The sequence below is a fragment of the Felis catus genome, chromosome A1 (assembly GCF_018350175.1).
Source record: "Felis catus isolate Fca126 chromosome A1, F.catus_Fca126_mat1.0, whole genome shotgun sequence".
Classification (NCBI taxonomy): domain Eukaryota; kingdom Metazoa; phylum Chordata; class Mammalia; order Carnivora; family Felidae; genus Felis; species Felis catus.
The window spans coordinates 168,924,502-168,948,189 of NC_058368.1; the positions used below are offsets into that span (position 1 = coordinate 168,924,502).

Here is a 23,688-nt window from a genome sequence, read left to right on the forward strand (position 1 = left end):
AATTGAGTGCTCTACCTAACTTCCTACAACTAATTACTGACCAAGTTGGGATGACAAGGCCTTCTGCAAATTTATATAGTGAAACCCCATTAAAGTAAATCTTAAAAACATAAAAACTTTTTTTCCCCTTAGATTGCTAGAATTTTACTGCATGCATGCTTATTATCTCTTTCCTGAAAGTAGTTGTCCTAAGGAAAATATTTAAGACTAAATTACTTTAGTGTATCTTTTCCCCACTTAGTTTTAAGAACATTCAGTGTAATTGGGAGCCTCTTCCTTATGATCTGAATTAGGAGGAATATGGTTGATACTCAAACATTCTTGTGCTTCCAGAAGATCATAATTGTTTCTAGCACAGACTTACCATTCTACCAGAAAAACTCCAAATAAGGCATGAATGTTTATTTCATATCCTAAGTAAAGTTTAAAGAAAAATCTATTTTCACTAATACAGTGCACCTGATTTAGCTTTTCTTCCTAAGCAGTGAAGTAGGAGAAAACTTGAGTATTCATCAGTGGTAGTGCTAATTTAGCACAAAAATTTCAGCAAGATAAAAATACAAACAAATATAAACAGAAATTTGAGTCTTGGTTCTATGAATGTTTACTTCTCAAGAGCTCTTTCTTTTAATTTATATCTATTCCTTTAAAAATAAGTACAGGTGTTCTTTCTTTGTTTTCCTCTAATTACATCCTGCTCCATCCTTCAAAGCCTTACCTACCTTCTGAATTCTTGTCCAGACCTACAAGGCACATTTCAATACATGTTTATGAACCATTACAAAGTACTACTAATGCATCTAGTTAGCAATTGTTTCACTATTATTTTACTTACTATAGTTTATTTCTGAAATACCCATCTTTCTTATTTGATTGAGAACAACCAGAAGATAGAAAATCTGTTTTTATTGTTAGTAGACCTTCAGCAAGTTACCTAGAATTGTATGAAATTCTACAAATTCTATATAATTCTGTATATATTCTTTGAATATTTTTCTTCTCTCAAATTCTTTGAGGTTCTACTCTCAAATTCTTTGAATATTTTTCTTTTTGTATCCTTTCTAGAAGAACTCTTTGCCTCTGCCTAATGTATCACAAGAGATTTTCTGTGAGATGGCCAGCAGATAAGCTTAACTGTCACTTGAGAGGCTGCACACTGTGTGGCCTGCCAGGAACCCCCCATGACTCCCTCTCATATGGAAGATTCTTGTGTTCCTCACTGTCATATGTGCCCCACTTGATACATGACAAATGCTTGTCCTTTCAGGACATAGTCACTGATCTATACTTGGAAAGCTGCTGTAGCCAAGAGAATTCTCAACTATAGACAAAATACATGGATTTGAGACCCAGCATTGCCTCTTGGTAGTATATTAGGAAAGTCAATTCATACTGAAAGTATTATTAAGAGGGTTCACTGAGATAATACCTATGATGGCATATAGTCATAAACTATTAAATACGTGCAAAATGCTTTTAATACCAAACTCCTCCACCAAGGGTTTTACTTCTTAGGGAAGGGGCGTATTTTTCCTGATCCTCATTGAAATCCCAGTGTTTGTGGGCTAAGTACTACTTGTAGTAAGATATTGCCAAATAACTATATTTGTTATTCTCTCTTAGAATGTCAACAGTTTTGGGGCGCCTGGGTGGCTTATTCAGTTGAGCGTCCGACTTCGCTCAGGTCACGATCTCACAGTCCGTGAGTTCGAGCCCCGCATCAGGCTCTGTGTTGACAGCTCAGAACCTGGAGGCTGCTTTGGATTCTGTGTCTCCCTCTCTCTCTGCCCCTCCCCTGCTCATACTCTGTCTCTCAAAAAATAAAATGAAACATTAAAAAAAATTTTTTTTAAATGTCAGAAGTCTTAGTATATTTGCCTGAGATAGATCAAGTTAAGGATTTAATTGCTAGAAATCCATTCTAGGAAATTTTAATATCTCTAATTTTTTTTATCCAATATGGAAAGTCATCTTTTTATCAACATTTATTTATTTTTGGGACAGAGAGAGACAGAGCATGAACGGGGGAGGGGCAGAGAGAGACGGAGACACAGGATCGGAAACAGGCTCCAGGCTCTGAGCCATCAGCCCAGAGCCCGACGCGGGGCTCGAACTCCCGGACCGCGAGATCGTGACCTGGCTGAAGTCGGACGCTTAACCGACTGCGCCACCCAGGCGCCCCAAAGTCATCTTTTTATCATTGACTATTCGTTTTTGTGAAAATATATCAAATGCATCATTTTGTACTTTTCTATTCTGAGTGCTAAAATAACATAGCTTTCTCTTCTAAGCAAAAGCAGGACTTAAATTCTCCTGAAGCAAATATTTGAAGTTAGAAAGATAGAGTGAACCCATACATGGGGATTTCTCTTAGTGTTTCTGAAGAAATAGTTTAGACATGGTATCCTAGCATACTTAAAAACAAAACCTTACTTGAAACCTGAAATCATACAGAAAATAACCAACTTCCCATTACATAAAAAGGCTCTTCACATATTTGCAAACAGCTTTGATATCACCTTAAATGTTTCTTTCAGGATATCAGAACATTTTCACTTACATTTTTTGTACTGTAGGTAGCATGCCTTTTATGTCTTCATCCAAATTATTAATAAAAATAGTGGGACAAAAAGGATTAAGCCTGCAATTCCAAGCCATCCATACCCCTAATAACTTTTTCACAGATCTCCACCAATCCTTAAATTCCAGGAGTATCATTGTTCAGCCTACAAATCCACTTAACCATAATACTTGCCAGCTCACCTCATCTCCATTTTAACCACAGGATTGTAATGATGGGTCAAATGGCTTGCTGAAACGTTATTGTATTATATTTATGGCCTTCCTCTAATGAATTTTTTATAGTATAAAAAAATCTAGTAAGTTTTCTGTTAAAGTATTTTGAGAGATACTCTTCCATTGATCTCTTGTATTCCTGTTTGTCTTACTGGGTATGCCAAGATCTGACTGATCTCTACCTGCGTCATTTCTCAGGGATGTGTTTGTAGTGAGCAACTTTGAGGGATGAGGTAATGTCTCCTTCTGAGACAAAGAGCAGGCTTGCTTACTGTCTGGTGTCTAGTGGAAGCTTTCCCCAAACTCCTTTCCTGTAACACATTCTACTGTGTGTACAGGCATCCCGTCTGGGCTTATCCATAACACCCCCATGTTGGGCCGTGAATAATAAAGTCCTTCATCTCTGACCCATGAAGAAATAACAGGCTCTAACTTATTAGCTTGTAAGTAGGGTTAAAATCCTAGAACCAAGAAAGCGTAATACATAGAGAGGAGTACACTAATCATAAGTATATAGCTCAAATTATCACAAAGAATACACACCATTTTCCAGACTTACAGAATAGATTAACCTTGCATGTTTTTGAACTTGGCATAAATGGAATCAAACCTTACATATTCTTTTGGTCTAGATATCTCTTCAGCATTGTGTTAATGAGATTCATCCATATTTTGGTTGCAGGAGTGCATTAATTTCATTGCTATAGGTTATTCTATTGTACGAATACAACACAACTTATTTTTCTGTTCAACCATTTATGGACATTTGTATTGCTTCCAGTTTGGGGCTACTATGAATTAGGTTGCTTTGAATATTCTTATGTATGTTTTTTGGTGCACATGTCTGTTGGATATATCTATCTGGAGTTAAACCGCTGGGTTACCGTGTATACATGTTTAGCATTAGTAGAAAGTGCCAAAAAGGGTCCCATGTTGGCTACAATTTACATCCCCACTAACAGTATGTGAGAGTCTCAGTTTCTCTACATCCTTGCCAAAATGAGCTATGATTGGGCTTTTTAACTGTAGCTATTCTGGTAGATATAAAGCACTAAGATATTGTGGTTTTAATTAGCTTTTTTAATGACTAATTACGTTGAACATATTAGCATATACTTCTTGGCCCTTTGTATAGGCTTTTTAATGAAATGCCTTGTTGAAGACTTTTGCTCCTATTCTCTTGGCTTGTCTTTTTCATATTAGTTTGTAGGAATTTTTTATGTATCTACATACAATTACTTTGTTCATTACATTATAAACATCTTCTTTTACAGTATGGTTTAGTTTTTCACCACCTTAATGATGTTTTGGATGAACAGAAGTTCCAAGTGTGTTTTTTTTTTAAAACAACCTTTTAAAAATTATTATTGAAGTTAATTTATTTATTTTGAGAGAGAGAGTGCATGAGTAAGGGAGGGGCAGAGAAGAGGGGCAGAGAGAGAATCCTAATCCATCTCCACAAAGTGCAGAGTCCGACATGGGGCTCAAACCCAAAAACCATGAGATCATGACCTGAGCTGAAATCAAGAGTTGGATACTTAACCCACTGAGCCACCCAAGGCATCCCCAGAATTTCCAAGTTTTAATGCAATGGAATTTATCCACTTTTTTCCTTTTTGAGTATAGCTTTATGTGTCCTATCCCTATGGTCTTATTTACCTGCGTTTTTTTCCAGAAGTTTTTTTTTTTGTTTGTTTTATTTTACATTTAGGCACACGATTTACCTGGAATCTTTTTTTTCATTTATAGTATTGCATACATCAGAATACATTCCTTTTTATTTCTCAGTAGCATTCCGTTGCATAAATATGCAGATATTTAGAGATTTTTTTTTTCCAGTTTGGGACTGTTTGAATGACAGTGCCATAAATACATTTGTACACGTCTTCTTATAGCCATATGTTTTCATTTCTTCTTGGTAAATACACAGTAGTAGAATTAATTGCTAGTTCATTCTGTAGATGTAAGTTTAATTTTATTATAAACTGTCAGTTTTCCCAAGTGGTTATAGCATTTTACACATCTGCCAACACTATAGGAGAGCTTCAGTTATTCTACAAGTTTGTTAGCATGTGGTGTTGTCAGTCTTTTTAATTGGCTTTTTAATTTCATTGGATTTAAAGCCAATGTAATATGTGTGAGGTGATACCTTATAGTGATTTCTACTTGCATATCCTAATAATAAACGACATTGAACTCTTGGCATGTGCTTATTAGCCACCCCTATATCTTTCTTTTGATGTTAGTCTTGCCCGTTTTTATTGTGTTGTTTATCTTTTGTTACTAAATTGCAGGAGTTCTTTATATAACCTGGATAAAAGCCAGTTTTGAAAGCCTGGGAGATCCATTGCACAAAAAAGTGGATATACTTAACAGTTCTGAACTGTATACCTAGATAGTAAAGTTGCTAAATTTGGTTATTTGTCATTTTTACCACAATTATGTTTTTTTAACTTAAAGAAAAAGCCAATTCTATGGCTTACCTATTACCTATTCACTTTTATAATGTCTTTTAATGAGCAAAGGTTTTGTTTTATTTTAAATTGGATGAAGTCCATTTTAATTTGCCTTCTTTTTCTTTGTTTTCTTTTATGGTTACTGCTTTTGAGTCCAAAGAAATCTTCTCCTCTATCAAGATCACAAAGATATTTTTCTACATTTACCTTTAGTAGCTTTGTACTTTAGTTCTAGAAGTCCTTTCAATTAATTTTGTGTATGATGTGAGGTAGAGATTGAATTTCTTTTTTCCCATGCACTTATCTAGTTCTTTCAGTACCAGTTCTTTACAAGAATTTCCTTTCCCCAGTGAATTGTTTGGTATCTATGTGGTAAATGAAACAGACACATGTAGATGCATTTATTTCTGAACTCCGTTCTATTCTATTGATCTACTTGGCTATCCTGAAGCCAGACACTTCCTTGACAACAGCTTTATAGTAATACTTAAAATTGGGTGGTCTGTATCTTCCCAATTTGTTCTTTTTCAACATTTTCTTTATTTTAGATCTTTTGCATTTCCATAAAAAACTTAGAAGGAGCTTGTGAAATTCAACCAAAAAAAGCTGGCTTGGAATTTGATTGGGATTGCATTCATTCTATTGATTATTTTGAGAAGACTTAACTTTTAACACTCAATATTAATCTTCCATTTTATGGACTTTATATATTATTGCATAAAATTTCTACTTTTAAATTTGTCTTAGCAGTGTTTTATAGCTAACATTCTAAAGGTGCAACATATCCTTCTTTAAAATTATCTCATAGTATTTTGTTGTTGGTGGTGGATTTTTTTGATGCTGTTACAAAGGATATTTTTCTAATTTCAGACTATCTCTTGATTCAGCCAGTACAAGCTGAATACAGAGAGTTAAGATAATCTCAGGTGGATGAAATTATCAAGAGGTCCTTCCAAAAAGAGCAGTCTGTCATAGAATCACATGGAAAGATACTTGTACAGAGACATGTGGTTCACCTAAACAAGAGTTATCATTAGTGAGTGAAAAAATCAGAAGATAGTCTGCTGTAGGCTACCTTGGATTCCTGATGAGTGATAGAAAAATGTTAATACTTTGCTTCTTGTGGAATGAGAATGGCAGTTAAGATTGACATGAAAGGAGGGAGAGAAACAGATAATCAGACTTGGCTTTAGTAAAAGACAGTGGATTGTGGATGGGGAGGGTCGCAGGAAAATTTATGTTCTCAATATATATGTGTTTCATGTGTGAATGTGACATAAGGATGATTTATGAAAATATATAAATTTAATATGCCACATTTACAGAACAAAGCTCAAAATCACAAAATCATCTTGATTGATGCAGAAAAAGCATTTGACAAAATTCAGTGAATGAATGGAAATTACCTCAGCGTAATAAAGTTCATATAAAAAAAAGCTCCCAGCTAACATTATAATCAGTGGTGAAAAACTGAAAACTTTTTCCCTTAAGAGTAGGAATAAGACAAAGGTGGCTACTCTCAACACTTCTATTCAACATAATACTAGAAGTTTTAGCCAGAGCAATCAGTCAAGAAAAAGAAAAGGCATCCAAATCAGAAAGGAAGAAGTAAAATCATCTGTTTTCAGAAAACATGATCTTATTTATAGAAAACCCTAAAGATTCCACACAACAAAACTCTGTTAGAACTAATAAAAAAAATTCAGCGAAGTTACTGGACACGAAATCAGCACTCAGGGGGTGCCTGAGTGGCTCAATCGGTTAAGTGTACAGCTCTGGATTTCAGCTCATGTCATGATGTCACAGTTCTTGAGTTCAAGCCCTGCATCTCAGGAAATTTGGAGCCTGCTTGAGATCCTCTCAAGCCCCTCCCTAGCGCTCGCAATCTCTCTCTCTCTCTCTCTCTCTCTCTCTCTCTCTCTCTCTCTCTAAGTAAATTAAAAAAAAAAAAAAGCAAAACCATCACTCAGAAATCAGTGGTGTTTTTATACAGTAACAGTGAACAATCCTAAAAGGAAGTTTTCTTTAAATCTTTTCAGAGTAACATCAAAAAGATTAAATTACTTAGGACTAAACTTAAAGAGGGACAAGATTTGTACACTGAAGACTATCAAACATTGCTGAAAGAAATTAAAGAAGACACAAATAATGGAAAGTCCTCCTGCATTCATGAATTGGAAGACTTAATATTGTTAAAATGTCCATGCTACCTAAAGCCATCCATAGGTTCGATGCACTCCCCACAGAAATCCAATGGCAGTTTTTTTGGCAGCGATAGGAAAAAAAAATTGTAAAATTTACCTGGAATCTCAAAAGATCCCAAGTAGTCAAACAATCTTGATGAAGAAGTACAAAGTGGGACGCCTCACACTTCATGATATCAAAATATATTATAAAACTATAGTAATAAACATAATATTATATGGCACAAAGACAGACAGTAGAACAATGCAGCAGAATATAGATACCAGAAATAGATCCTGGCATATACAGTCAAATGATTTTTGACAAGGGTGCCAAGACTCCATAGTGGAGAAAGGATAGTCTCTTTAGTAAATGGTGTTGGAAGTACTGGATATACACAGGCAATAGAATAAAGATGGACCCTTATCTTACACTATACAAAAAACTAACTCAAAATGGATTAAGGATCTTAATATATAAGACATGAAAATATAAAACTCCTAGAAAAAAATTATCAGGAAAGGCTTCTTGACGTCAGAATGAACAACAATTTCTTGGATATGACACCAAAAGCACAGGCAAAAACAGAAATAGAAAAATTGGTCTATATCGAGCTTAAAAATTTGTGCACAGCAAAGGAAACAGTCAACAGAGTGTCGTTAACCTACAGAATGGGAAAGAAATTTGCAAACTGTATATCAGATAAGCAGCTAGTATCCAGTATATATTAAAAATTCCTACAAGTCAGTAGCAAAAACCTAAGTATCTCAATGGAAAAATAAGCAAAGGACTTAAACAGACAAATACTCAAATGGCCGACAAGCATAGGAAAAGATGCTCAATATCACTAATCATCAAGGAAATGCAAACAGGAGCTATTACCTCACACCCATTAAGATGGCCACTAACTATCTGGAAAATAACAAATGTTGGCAAGCATGTGGAGAATTTGGAATCCTTGTGCACTGTTGGTGTGGTTATAATCTGGTGTAGCCACTGTAGAAAACAGTATGGAAAGTCTTCAAAAATTAAAAAGAGAACTCCAATGTGACCCAGCAATTCAACTTCTATGTATATATCTGAAAGAATTGAAAATAGTATCTTAAAGAGATATGCACACCCATGTTCATTATAGCATTATCACAATAGCTTACATGTCCACCAGTGGGTGAATGGATTAAAAATATGTGCCATATATATATATATATATATATATATATATATATATTTATATATTTATATATATATATGTTTTTCAGCCTCAAAGAAGAAGGAAATGCTGTCATATTCTGCAACATGGATGAAATTTGAAGACATTAAACTAAGTGAAATAAGTCAACCCAAAAAGACAAATACTGTATAATTCCACTTATGTTAGGTTTTCAAAGTAATAAAACTCCTAGGGATGCCTGGGTGGCTCAGTATGTTAAGCATCCGACTTCGGTTCAAGCCATGATCTGTGGTTCATGAGTTTGAGCCCCATGTCGGGCTCTGTGCTGACAGTGCAGAGCCTGCTTGGGTGTCTCTCTCTCGCTCTCTCGCTCTCTCTCTCTCTCTCTCTCTCTCCCCCTCCCCCTCTCTCTCCCTCTCTCAAAAATAAACATTTAAAAACTTAATAAATGAATAAGTAAAGTAATCAAACTCCTAGAAACAGAAAGTAGAATAGTGAATGCCAGGGGCTGCTGGGAGTGGGAAATGGGAAGTTAGTGAGTAAAGAGTTTCAGTTATGCCAGATGAAAAAGTTCTAGAGATCTGTTATTAACAATGTGCATATAGTTAACAATTTTCTACACTTAATATTGTTAAGCAAACAAATTTGTGGTATGTGTTTTTTACCACAACTTTTTAAAACATGAAAAAAGAGACTCTTCTTTGTTCTGGTTTTTTTTCCAAACACTGACATTTCCAGTTCTTTGCTGCAATGTGTTTTTTTGAAGTATTATTTTTGTAATCTGATAGAAATTTTCACAACTTTTGAATGTATTTTTGATCAAAACCTTTGCATAAGTTAAATTCTATGAGTAACATTTATATGAACATATAAGTACACATTTCTAAGTATTTCAAATAATATTATGTAAAAGGTTTTAACAAAGTAGTCATTGACATCACTGATTTGCAGACCTTAATGTCCCTAAAATACCTAGCCTATGATAATATCAATTTCTAACAATATATTTAGCTTTTATAAATACTTTTTGCTTACCAAATTGAAATATGTTTTTTTTTAATTTTTTTTTCAACGTTTATTTATTTTTGGGACAGAGAGAGACAGAGCATGAACGGGGGAGGGGCAGAGAGAGAGGGAGACACAGAATCGGAAACAGGCTCCAGGCTCTGAGCCATCAGCCCAGAGCCTGACGCGGGGCTCGAACTCACGGACCGCGAGATCGTGACCTGGCTGAAGTCGGACGCTTAACCGACTGCGCCACCCAGGCGCCCCTGAAATATGTTTTTTGCATAGGTCTTTTTATCCTACATCTCTTTAAAATCTAAGGAAGCTTGAATTGATGCCTTCATTTTTTTCTCTGCAGGTTTCCTGTAGCAGATAGGAACATCAAAACAAGCATTCCATTGATTTTTTTTTAACTGCCATCCTAGCATCTAAATATTTAAAGGGTGTTCCAGGAGGCTTTCAAGCTAACTTCTTCTATACCTGATTTTTCTGTCCATCCTTGCCTTTATACTTTATATAAAAGACAGCTTTGAGAGACCTAAGAAGACACAAAATGGAGAAGTGAGTAGTTTAACATGAAGTAAGGAGAGAGACAAGACAGTGGAACTTCTTTGCCTTGGTGGCAGACAGTGTAGTGTGGATGGGAGAGTGACAGGGGATTTACCATCTCATCATATGTATTTTTGCATGTGTGAATATGTTCATAAGCCTTAGGAATAAAATGAGTTGGTGAATCTACCTTTCTAGCTTTCTCATTGAGCAATAAACCATGTCACTCTTCTCTTAAAAACTGAGAATAAACTGATGGTTGATCGGGGGTGGGAGGGAGGGGAAAGTGGGTGATGGGCATTGAGGAGGGCACCTGTTGGAATGAGCACTGGATGTTGTATGAAAACCAATTTGACAATAAATTTCATGATAAAAACCATGTCACTACTGAGCTCTGTTGCAATAAACACGTAGTGAAGATTAAAATCTTGGTTGAAAGTAGACAAAGCAACCATAGGAATCATTTAAATGAAGGGGACTAAAGCTGTATGAAATACTCAGCAATAAATATCTTAAAATAAATGTTGACAAACTTTCCCTGTAAAGGGCCAGATAATAAAATGTTTAGGCTTTGAGGGCCATACAGTTGCTATTGCAACTCTGCTGTCATAGCATGAAAGCATCTATAGACAATATGTAAAGGAATGAATGTGGTAGTTTCCCACTAAAGCTTTATTTACAAAAATAGGCTAGAGGCTGGTTTTGGCCTCCAGACATGGTTTGCAAACACTGGCCATAGAATATCAATAATATCAACAAAATCACCACCATAAAAATAAAAGGTAAATTCAGTTTCCTCCTCCATGATATGAAAAAGCTGATTATCTCCCAAGTGCCTTCTAGTACTGACATCCTGAGAGTTTGTGAAAGTTGACTCTGGCATCTGTTGTGGCAATTTCCATAATGTCTGGCAAGATTATAGCTGGTGTCTTTTGAACCAGCAAGTTAAACATACTGTGAAATGGACTCCTTTATTTCATAGATCTGTTATCATGATTGCTATTGAGTTATGTTCTCAAAGAGCATCTGCAGAGGAGAAATGCAAAAGGTTCCCACTATTCTGCAGTGTTAGCAGAATATGGCTATTAAGGAACTTTGTCGGAGAAGACTAATGTCATGTATTAACCCAGACTGGGAAAACCATACACTCAGCTCTGCTTTTGGCCTAGCTGAATTATGTTACTTAGGTAGCAAGCTATTCCGAAAGTGCTGCTTTAAAAAGAAAATGGAATTAAGAAAGCCAGTATATTCTTATAGTCATTTTCAGTTATTCAGTGTTTTCCTCATCTTCACAGACCCATTTATAGTTTTTTTACAGAGTCTTTTCAGATCTAATGCTTTAGTCTTTATTTGGATAGTTCTTAATATAATAAGCCCTCATCACCTCAACTGACAAATAGAGCATTCTCCTGGCTAATATCTTTCTGTCCTGTCCATCTCTTTCTGAGTATACCCTACATGCAGCAGTCATTATCCTCTGCTTTGGTGTTTGTGTTGATGCTTTCTTCTTCAAGGACTTGTTTTGGCTTCTCTCCTATTATATAAAATCTGTTCTGTATTTCATAGAAAACAGGCTGCATCAGCATTCATTGTTTGTGATTGTCATACATATTTTTCCCCTTATTTTTGATGGTCCAGCTAACAGCCATAACTTTCATCACTACAGGCTAAAGAGAAAAAAGTTTATTATTTTTAATAAAAACTCTGAACGATGACATAAATGGGTCCCCCAAAACAGCTCTCTATAATGTAATAGTTGCTTTATTATCCTATTTAAATTTATAAGTGAACATAATTAAACCAAACTTCTCAGGAATAAATTTATATCCTAAAAAGCAAGAGTAATGAATTATATATTTTATATATCACTAGGGACTGATATCTCTTAATTTAACAGACTTTGAAGTTATTTGATGATAAATTAAGATCTCTACACAATTCAATGACAAGAAGTCATTAGTGGTTTAGCCCTGATGGTCCCTTTTCTCTAATGACAAATTGATAAATAAATTAGTGTTCTTCTTTATGTAATCATCTCTGAGTTTGTTTAATGTGATCAGTTCTTCCCAGTCCCATGAATATGAAAGAATAGATATGATCACATTTTCCCAGCATAGAGTAAGAATTCTTTTGAGAAAGTTCTATTGAAAAGAATAGCCCTCTATCCTCCTAAAAATTGGCTGCAAGCAGTAATAAGCACTGCTATTTATTGTTGCCTACTTGTTCCATATATTTAACATACATTACCTTTTTAAATTCTCAATAATCTTCCAATACAGGTATTATTTAATCCATCAGGAATCTTTGAGTTGGTAGTACAGAGATACATTACAAATTAGGGAGATTTTATTAGTTCACTTAATTGAAAAATCTAGAGGGAAGTCACTGTTCAGGCATTGTTTGATCCAGTGGCTCAAATATGTCACCAAAAACTATTCTCTTACCTTAACTTTGTTCTGGTTTTCATGATGATTGCTTCACCCACCCCTAGTCTGCCAGTCGCCATGGTACTACATGCTCTTATATGCTTCCAGTTTTATTCCCAGCCCACCCCCAACCCTTAAGCATTTCCTTGTATCTCAGTGGCCCAAATTAAGCCATATGTCTATCCCTGAACCAGTCACTTGGGCAGGGGAATAGGCTTCATGGATTGGGTGAAGCCACTCTAGGACCATCTTTAATGTTGAGGGTGAGGTGAATACTTTCCAAAATGGGAGAAGGGCAGGAAAGTGAGGTAAGGGAAAACACATATATGACAAACAACCAGTCCCTACTACATCTCTTTCTTTCTTGAGATATAAAATAGCTTGAGCAAAAATAAGAAGTTGTAGTAGTATAATATGGTGTTCTAGGCATGGGCTTCATGTTTTAGATACATTTTAGTCTTCAAAACCATCTTGAGAAATAAGTGCACTTAATCCTTGTTTTAAAGAAGCTTAGAAAAACAACTTCCCCAAGGCCTCCCAGTTAATCAGACCTAGGTCAGTCTGACTTCAATATCCAGGTTCTTTTCATGATGTCATGCTCTCTCCCCAGTAACCCAAAAGTTGGCTATAAAAACATATTAAGTATTGTCTTAGAAATTTATCACTGGTGGAAAATTTTAGAAAATAATTCATCCTATCTTCATTTAATGTGCAATATACCTACATAGAAATAATCCTTTTACGACAGATTTACAAAGGGGTGTTAATATCTTGTTTTGCCTGCTTTGAACACCAAGATCCTTATTGCAGTGGTCAAGTATGGTACTCTATGCTCTATGCATATATGCAAACACACGTACATATACATCTACATATATATACATGCATACACATATAAATATCTGTACCACATACATGATTATTACATATATCACAAATTCTAAGAGAGGTTCTTTAACTTGGCCCTTAATGAAAATTATAGGAGAATGAATTCAAAGAAACAGACACTATCTTCTACAGTAACTGACAGTGAATACTGAAAATTCTATCATCTGATGTCACCCTCTAGTTCTTCTTCACTTAACAGTAGTCATCAAGTATTGTGCCTAGGGGAACATTTCTGGCTCTGTCTGAATTATTTCCTGGGTATCCTACCTTTAATCTCATACTCTATCCCCTGGGGGTTGACTTCTTGCTTCAGGGTTCTTAATGCTAACACTTGCCCAAGGCTCAGGCTTTCAGTGCTGAATCACAATTACTTAATTTTTATTGAAGGCTTGGCTTCTGTGCAGTGACCTGCAAGAAGCTGACGAGGGCTGCGGAATGGTGGTTTTCCTTCTTCACTTAAGATCATTCTGTGTCTTGAATAACTAGAAACTGGAAATAAATTTAAAATTTACTTTAATGATTTAATGATTTTAGGCAAGACATTTCTCTAAGGCAGAAAGAAATATTGCTGGATTAACTAAGAGGCAATCAGACAGTCCTTTGTATCTTTGGCTGTGTCACAGCATTGGGAAAGAGCTGTATGTCACTGTGCTTTCTAGTACTTTACCTTTATTGACTTGGCATCACTTTTCAGGCAACTTGGAATGCTATTTAAGTGTTGTCATTTCTTTATTATATAATGCATTTATTGTTTTACAGTTTTATGTACCAAGGACTGATTGTCTTTTTGCAAATCATTTTTTTTAAATGATGCAATTTTTAAGGCATTAGTGTTACGAAGTGTCTATCAAGATGAGCTCAGTCTTAAAGCACTAAGTTTTATTGTTGGAATTTAAAGAATTTTACAGCATCCATCCGGTGCCATTGATAAAAAATGTGGTATTATCCCTTTCTAAACATTATTTTAACATTTAACAAGTACTTAAAAAGTACAGTTCTCACCATTGGAGAGAAGTACTGGAGAAGAAATGTTAAAATTAATGAAAAAAGATTGTCTTCCTGGGAAGCCTAGAAGCTGCAAGAAGGGATACCTACACATTGTTTACTTGTTCATTCAAGAAATGTTTATTGAGGTATTATTACATGCCAGACATGATGTGGTAGGCTCTGAAATTATAATATTGGGCAACAGAGGCACAATTCTCTTCACAGGATTTACAGCTTGAGGCAGGGGTTAGTGGGTAAAGGAGGTTCACTGAAGGGGTAGATTTTAAAAGAACAGGAGGCAGATGGAAAAGTGCTGAATATGAGCGAACTTTGGAAAGAAATAGTAGGATTCCACAGAATACTGGGGTTATGTCATATGCTGCTTTAAATCACGTTCCAGAAAAGCTCTTTTCATTGGGAAGCTATTCCAAAGCTTAAACAAAATGCTGTATGGTTTCAAGAGCAGAAGTCTGCACTTTTTCTAAAATAGGCCAACATATATCTAACAAAAGAATTAATATATGTAAATATTGGTGCAAGTAATAACTTGAGCTAAAAATTGATTTCACATCCACTTAATTGGTATACCTATTAAAGTTGAGAAATTAGTGCTTAATTTTGCTGTCTACTGTTGCTTTCTGTTGCTCAAAAAATTAAGTTAAGCTTGATAGAGACTATTTCAATAATCTTCCTAGTAATTTAATACATTTGATATTCTCTTTAGAAGAACAGAACAAACTAAATTATCTGACACAGTTAAGATTATTTTTAAGCATATAGCTATTGATTTTGTAAAGGGCCCACCTAAATTTGTGTAACACTTGATGTGTGAATAAAAGAAGTTAGAGAAACACAGCATACATTATAAGTAGAGTTAGGCAAGTGTTTATTTTCCAGGTACTCTCATTAAAGAAAAAGCCATTAAGTCTTCACCTCTAGAGTTTTTCTATTTAAGGAAGCCTGGATCCCTGGTGAAGAGGATTAAAAAGTTTAGGAAATGGCAATTAAAATGCTAATCCCTCTTGCAAAATTCTGGCTTAAAATCTGAGCCTAATAGAAAGAGAAAGTGGAAATTATTGTTTTTAGAGAAATTTCTTTCTAATATATTTAACTTTTAAAAATGCAATACACTATACATTAACAAGGAAGGATAATCAGGCCTTCATATAATCTTTAATGCCATATGAAGAATGAATACACAGTTTAAGGGTCACTGGCGATAGGTGGCTCTTGAGCTTTTGAAATGTGGCTATTGCTTCTAAAAATACTGAATTTTGAATTTAGTTTAATTCTAATCCCCTTAAAATGGGGAGGATTCAGTTAGAAAAATTTAAAAATGTTTGAAATATTTGAGATGTCCCATGAAATGTGAAATAAACAACATATTTTAAAGACTTAGGATGATAAAATATAAAATAAAAACTATAGTTTTTTAATGATACATATTGATATAGTATATTTTGGGTTTATTGGACTAAAGAAAAAATACATTATTAAAATGGATTTCACTGTTTGGTTGTTAGTGTTACCTTTCTAAATGTAGCTACCAGAAAATTGAAAATTACTGTGTGTTATATTTCTCTTTTTTTCAAAACTTTTTTTAAAGTTTATTTATTTATTTTGAGAGAGCATGAGCAGGGGAAGGGCAGAGAGAGAGAGGGAAAGAGAGAATCCCAAGCAGGCTCTACACTATCAGTGCAGACCCAACGCAGGGCTCAGACTCAGGAACCGAACCATGAGATCATGACCTGAGCTAAAACCAAGAGTTGGACATTTAACTGACTGAGCCACCCGGGCTCCCTTGCGTGTTTTTTTTCTTTTGGATCATGCTGGTTTAAAGAGTTGCTCGAAGACATTGTTGAAATCCATCTGATGCACAAACTACAATCTGGCTCAGCAGTTCAATCATCAAAATCATTGCCCCCCTCCCCCTCTACCATCAGTGACTTCATAATCATAAGGAGTCAGTGAATCTGATAACTAATTTGGTATCATTTACATTTTAAACTGCTAATAATTACAATCTTTTATTTGGTATCAGAGGAAACAAAATTTCACAGAAAATTTTACCCGGGCAAATTGGTGAGAAATGGCAACAGCGAAATTGTATGATTTTGTTTGAATATTATTGCATGCTGGATAACAAACAGTGTGAAGCATTTAAAGGGCTTAACCTGTATGTAGGAAAGTTTATGGTACCTGATAGATGTGCTGTTTTCATACTTTGTTTTATGCTCATGTCAAACAAAATGGGTAAAAAGCATGGCCAGATGTGTAAAGCTTTTTGTTCTGCTGGGTATCTCTCGTAAGCAGTACCTCATGATTTTATCTCATTGTTCATCTCTCAATTCTTCTAGGAGGTGATTTCCTCTCCTTTCTGAGAAAGAAGAAGGATGAACTAAAACTCAAGCAGCTAGTGAAATTTTCATTAGATGCTGTTTCTGGTATGTCCTATCTCGAGAGTAAAAACTGTATACACAGGTAAGGAGAATATTTTCTTAAACATTTTCCAGTTTTATAAATAGAACGCTAGAAAAGTGACATTACAGCAATACAGTACAGCATGAAGTTCTTTCACAAAACTTACGTATTTTCTTGTTGATTTTCATATTTTGTGGGTTTTCATATTTTGTGTGAAAGCCTTCTTTGATAGTTTTTGATATAATTTACAGAAATACTTACCTGAGGTAAGTACACCTAATTAGACAATGAGTTTCTTACTGATTAAAATCTGTTATATTACAATCATGAATGAACTAGTGATAAGATGTGCCACAAGTTAGTCACATAATCACCTACAGTCTTAGAGCCAAATAAGATTGTTTCCTGTGCTCCCTATTCTCATTTTACAAAGAAATTACTAATAAATTATAGCCATGGAAGAACATAATAGTAAAACAACAATTCATGAGAGTGAATTTGGCCAAGGGTAGAAGATATTAGCATAATAGTTATTTCAAAGGAGATTTTAGAAAACTTTACCTAATTACATTAAGAGCAGTGACTTGGTTTTAATGCTTTTATAGATCGTGGTTTTAGTTGCTTGTAGCCGAAAATGTTCTTTACTGCTACATGTCAATACAACTTAACATCTCTTGGAGAATTCATGTCAGATCCTAAGTACGGCTAAGTCTATTTAAGCAAAATAAAGTGGGGCATTGATGTGGTTTTTATTCACTGGAAGCAGCACATCATACTGTTGAACATGGAACAGAGTTCATTGTCAGATTGAACTGGTGTGGACTTTCTCTAAATTGGTTCAATTATTGAACTATATTTTTCTCTGATGTGTTTCATTATGCAGGCTTTGCTTAATGTTCTGAAGTTGTAGAATGTATAATTATAGCAGACCAAAGGTACCTTCACCTAAAATTTATATTTATTTGATCTCACTGTGTCAGTGGCATGACCCATCTGCTCCCCACCCTTACCCCCACCCCCTGCTTCAGTTTGTAAGTTTGCCGAGAATTCATAGCCAGACTCTCAAGTAAGCAAGGGTTTAATAGCAATTAAAGCAAAAGTATACTCTAAAGGTAGGAGAGTAGGCAGGCCCAGAGGTGGCAGCTGCACCAGGGGTCAAGGTTGTCTTTTCTTTTTATGTTTGCAAGCTATAGGGGTCATAGCGAGGGTGGTCTCTGATGGCATTGCCTCCTATCATCTAAGGGTCTCCTCCTACAGATTGGGAGGTGATGTCTTTGGTTTTACATGATCCTTATATGAACTGTCATGGAAGCATCCCTCTGAAAGGAGGGGGGTCAAAACCACAATGTAAATGTATTATCATGAACCTATAGGTTACTGTAGGGCAACAGCTATAGGGAAGAGCACATGTGTTTCCCCTCCCCGCCCCCCAGGGGGGTGGTTTCCTGGCTGTTTGAAACTTGGTTTTGGCCCTTCTGAACAATCAGAAAACTACCTGCTCTCTCCCTGCTTGTGTCTAGCTAACTGCCTACTCTATCAAACTGATTAGTTAATTTTTTCAAAAAATTCTCCTATATACCCAATTTTATTCTAAAACTAAAATTATGGCTTATGTTTCCAATATAGTTCGACAATTGCATACATTTTAAAACACATTTCAGTAGAGATATTATATATCTGGAAATTAAGACAACTAAAACTAAGCCACTGTCCTTGTATTTCTAGGACTATAGATCAAATCACATTATAATAGGTATTTTTAAATATTTTTAAAAAGTATTTGATTTTGGACAAGAATTGCATTATCATTAATTTCATTGGAAGAAGAAAATGTTTTTTGTTGCAAGCAGCAAGGATTTTCTTCTTCATTTAGAGAAAGTCTTATTATTTTGGTTGCTCAGGTATTAAAGCTACTTCAGGTATCAAATTCTCGACTGTAGTTACTCATTTTGTCTCAGATTTTTTTCAAGCCATTAGACTATAGCTTGAAATTCTAATGAATAAACAGTACTGAAACTGCTTAATTGTCAGTTAGTTACCAGTAACAGTCTTCAATTTCTAGTGCATTGTGGTTGAGGGAACTGTTGTTTTAATTTCTTGCTACTTTTGTAGTGATTGCTTTTCTTGAAAATAGATGACTGTATTTTTTTCACGCTTTATTATTTATTTATTTATTATTTAAAAAAATTTTTTTAAGGTTTTGTTTTTTTAAGATGGAGAGAGACAGAACATGAGTGGGGATGGGGCAGAGAGAGAGGGAGACACAGAATCTGAAGCAGGCTCCGGGCTCTGAGCTGTCAGCACAGAGCCTGACATGGGGCTTGAACTCTTGAACTGCAAGATCATGACCTGAGCTGAAGTCACACGCTCAACCGACTGAGCCACCCAGGCGCCCCTGATTTATTAATTTTTTAATTTGCATCCAAGTTAGTTAGCATAGAGTACAACAATGATTTCAGGAGTAGATTGCTTAATGCCCCTTACCCATTTAGCCCATCCCCCCTCCCACAACCCCTCCAGCAACCCTCTGTTTGTTCTCCATATTTAAGAGTCTCTTATGTTTTGTCCCCCTCCCTGTTTTTATATTATCTTTGCTTCCCTTCTCTTATGTTCATCTGTTTTGTATCTTAAAGTCCTCACATGAGTGAGCTCATGTGATATTTGTCTCTCTAATTTCACTTAGCATTATATCCTCTAGTTCCATCCACGTGGTTGCAAATGGCAAGATTTCATTCTTTTTGATTGCCGAGTAATACTCCATTGTATGTATATGTACATATATTTATATGTACGTATATACATCAATAGTGCTGCTATAAACATTGGGGTTCATGTGTCCCTTCGAAACAGCACACCTATATCCCTTGGATAGACACCTAGTAGTGCAATTGTAGGGTCGTAGGGTAGTTCTATTTTTAATTTTTTGAGGAACCTCCATATTGTTTTCCAGAGTGGCTGCACCAGTTTGCATTCCCACCAGCAATGCCAAAGAGATCCTCTTTCTCCACATCCTCGCCAACATCTGTTGTTGCCTGAGTTGTTAATGTTAGCCATTCTGACAGGTGTCAGGTAGTGTCTTATTGTGGTTTTGATTTGTATAGGATGACTGTAGTTATTTATGTGCCTCTATCATCAGAATTAAAACTGCTCTATGTCTTAGATGGCAGTTAGCCTTTAAAAATTATCCCACTTAACCAAATCATAACATTATCTGCTTTAATGTTATTCTTCCATTTTCCTTGTTAAGCATTTTCATGCATTCACAAATTTTTGAGTGTCAACCTATGCTTGAGCACGTATCTTAGAAGGTTGTACCTATTCCTGTACTATTTGCCTGTGAGGAAGGTTCCAGATTGAGTATCTTAAACAATATTACTTAGAGCAGGTTTGACAAATAGGTTTCACTGCCTATTTTCAGTGATTGATAGTGGCTTTCTGTGTTGTATTGAGAAGGATTCCAGGATCAGCAACAGAGTCCAATGACTGATCAGTCACATCTCTTAGGGCATTGATAAGCATTAACAAACCAGCCCTGAATTTGTCCTCAGTGGCATAGAATATTTTTTGTCTTTATTTTAATAAATGCTTTTTTTTATATGATTTTCCTTATTAGCTACAATAAATATACCAACATTATAAAATTTTTTTACAGTCACTTCCATTGATTTCTTCTAAGCCATCTGCTGACTTTCCTTGTTAGTCATAATTACTGTATGAATTTTATGATACCTCTGGCCAGTGGTCTTTTATTACTCTTGAAACTTCTATAAATGCTCTTTTGGAGGAATTCACTTTCTTTTTCTTTTCATTCCACTACCCACCAATACATGACACTATGTTGAAAAAATAAAATATTCTTTGCGTTGAATTTTTTATAGAAGTGAATTGTACTGTTCCTATGTGTCATCCTATAGAACTATTTCTGTGGTAGTAATAGTATTGGAATGGATTTTAATAGATATATGGTTAAAAGATGCACTGAAGACATGTGTTTTTTCTCCTAAGAAATATCAAATAGATAAATATAAATATATATAACATTCACTAAAGTGGTAAATGTCTTTCCTCATAATGAGGTTATTTCAAAAATTGATTAATCTTAACATGGTTTAATGTTTCAGTTTTCAAGTAGTGAAGAAAGTTACCAAGCCCCATTTTTTACCTCCCCAAATACCACTAAAATATATACATGTCTATGAATTGTGAAGTCTATGTCCCACAGATCAAAGCAAAAAAATTGTAATGTGCTTTAAATTTTATGTGAACTTGTAAGTTTTATTCTGTTCAATGATTCGAAGTCACTGAAATTCAGGACTTGAAAATATTTCTAATTGTCTCTCCTCAAAATAGTATCTTAAGTTTGGGGGTGGGGGGGGGACACATTTTCTTCCTTTAGCTTTGTTGTGTTGTTTTCATTACCTTGAGAAAAGCAGAGCAATGTTTCATTATAGATAAACAAGTATGACAGCTATAAAATGGAAAGAAGTAATTGCTAACGAAATTGGCCTGCTTTTGGAAAATGTTCTTGTAATTTCCATTTAACTTCTAAAAGGGTTCTCTGGATACTCTTAAGTTTATAATTGAAACTATTTCTGTTTAAAGCTAGTGAATTACTGGATTATTTTGTTTCACTTTAGTTATAAATCAACTACATTTTCTTTATAATTATTTTATAGACCAACATGAAATTTTCTTTCCTATTTGTACTTTATATGAATATTTTAAGTATACTGATAAACTTTGGAGTATCTATGCATTTACTTAAAATGGTATGTAACTAGATTGTTAGATACCACTCCAAAAAAAGTATTAAGCCTGACTAATTTTGATAAGTTGATTGAAATTTGACATTATACTTGGTATAGATGGTAATGGTGTTTATGGTTTTATTGCTGATTAATCTTACTGCAATATTTTTATTTGGGTTTATTTTTAAAAATTGGTTTTCTGCCATGTTCTTTGTTTGGTATCCATGGAAAGCAAAGAAAGGATAATTTTTTTTTAATTATTTATTTGGGAGTGAGAACTTGAGCTTGAGCTTGAGCTTGAGGTTGGGGGGGGGCAGTGGGGCAAAGAGAAAGGGAGAGAAAGAATCCCAAGCAGGCTCCAAGTTGTCAGCCTGGAGCCTGATATGGGACTTGAACTCACGAACTGTCAGATCATGACCTGAGCCGAAGTTAGGACGCTTACCTGACTGAGTTACCCAGGCATCCCAGTATACTTTTTATGATAAATGTAAGATGCTACTTCTGTCTTATTATATTTTTTTGTGATTTCATATTTTATGAAGCTAAAGATTTGGGTATGATATTGTTCATTTACATGTTTCCAGTGATTCTTGAATGCTTTTCTCTCTTTTTTGTTTTTAAACAAAACTACACCTGATTACTTACCATTTGAACTCTCCCTAAGCCTTCAGTGTACTGAAAATGTATTCTTGTGCTTAATACATCTTCATGTCATTTAAAAGATAAGATAAAACTAAAATATGCAACGTGAAATATTTTCTTCAATGTTTTTAAAACCTCACTTTTTATGTCTCTCATGAATTGCCATATATTCAGTAAAAGGGACCTTAAAATCAATTTATAGATTAAATAATTGAGGCTCAGAGATTGAATGAAGGTTATCTAAATAGTTAGTGGCCGGGCCACTGCTAAATCTTAGATGTGCTGACTTCATTCTGACACATTGCCATCATTTGAATGCCAGTGTTTTGTTCTGTCTCATTCAAGTGTTAATAATCCCAACAGCTGACCTTTATTGACAACTTACTGAGTACCATGCACTCTGCTAATTAAATGCTTTAGATGGAATATCTGAGAATGTAAGCTTTATGAGGACAGTGATTTGTACCTACAGTGTTCACTGTTCCAAAAGCCTGGAACAGTGCCAGACACCTATTGGTGAATGAATAAATCCTCAAAACAATACGAGGTATTATTGGTGGGCCCATTTTACACATGAGGAAACTTACGGTTAGAGAGGTTGATTATCTTGCCCAAGATAATATTAAAAGAAAGTAGCAGATCCCAGATATGGATCCTGGCATTCTGGTTCTAGAGCCCACATTCTAAATCACTGCACTGAATTGCCTTCCGTAAGAAATGGATCTTCTGACCAATTAGGAGGTTTGGCGAAGAAGGCCAGATGGTATTTGGTGTGATATCTCTGCTTATATTTAACATCTGGACTCTTTATAAACATGCTGAAGCCTGTGAAATGTAATTTTAGAAAGATATATCAAGGTGTTTTTTTGTTTTTTTGATAAAGAGTTGCTGAAATGCAGCAGTATTTTGTTATTGCCTCTCCATTTAATTAGAACTTAAAAATTTATTTTTTCATTTTTTATACACTATTGTTTAGATAGCCTCTTCTGCTTTATCTGTTAATTAAAAATACAGGATTAGCATAGAAATGTGATAATCTCAGTTGACTAAGCATTTATGATTGATTTTCTTGTTTCAACATTTGATTACAATTTTGAATATATTAAGCTATACTTTTATTTTTAGCTTCTAAACCAATTTTGCTACAGTACAGAAAGGACTTCTCAATAATTTCAAATATATCAAAAATATGCAATCTTGCTCTAACTTCTTTTTTTTTTCTGGTGTAGTTTGGTATTTGCATATATGCAATGTGATTATCATACAATAGATATCACAAAAGCACCTTTCTAAAAATTATCCTACTACTTTATTCAGTGTCAGAATTTCCCATCACTAATTTCATTCATTTTAATTAAGGGATTTTTCCCTAAAGTCGCATGTATGTTTCCGGGAATGAAAAGGAAGCCTTCTCT

General features: G+C 34.8%; 1 protein-coding gene across 5 annotated transcripts in view; it reads left to right on the forward strand.

Annotated features, from left to right (window-relative positions):
• FER (FER tyrosine kinase) overlaps nt 1-23,688 on the forward strand; it is a 442,286-nt gene that overhangs the window by 313,050 nt on the left and 105,548 nt on the right. For all 5 annotated transcript variants that reach the window (XM_023258902.2, XM_045034531.1, XM_045034529.1 and 2 more), the window contains one exon: nt 16,820-16,943. In XM_023258902.2, the coding sequence (XP_023114670.2) occupies nt 16,820-16,943 (124 nt within the window). The remainder of the gene's footprint in view (nt 1-16,819; nt 16,944-23,688) is intronic.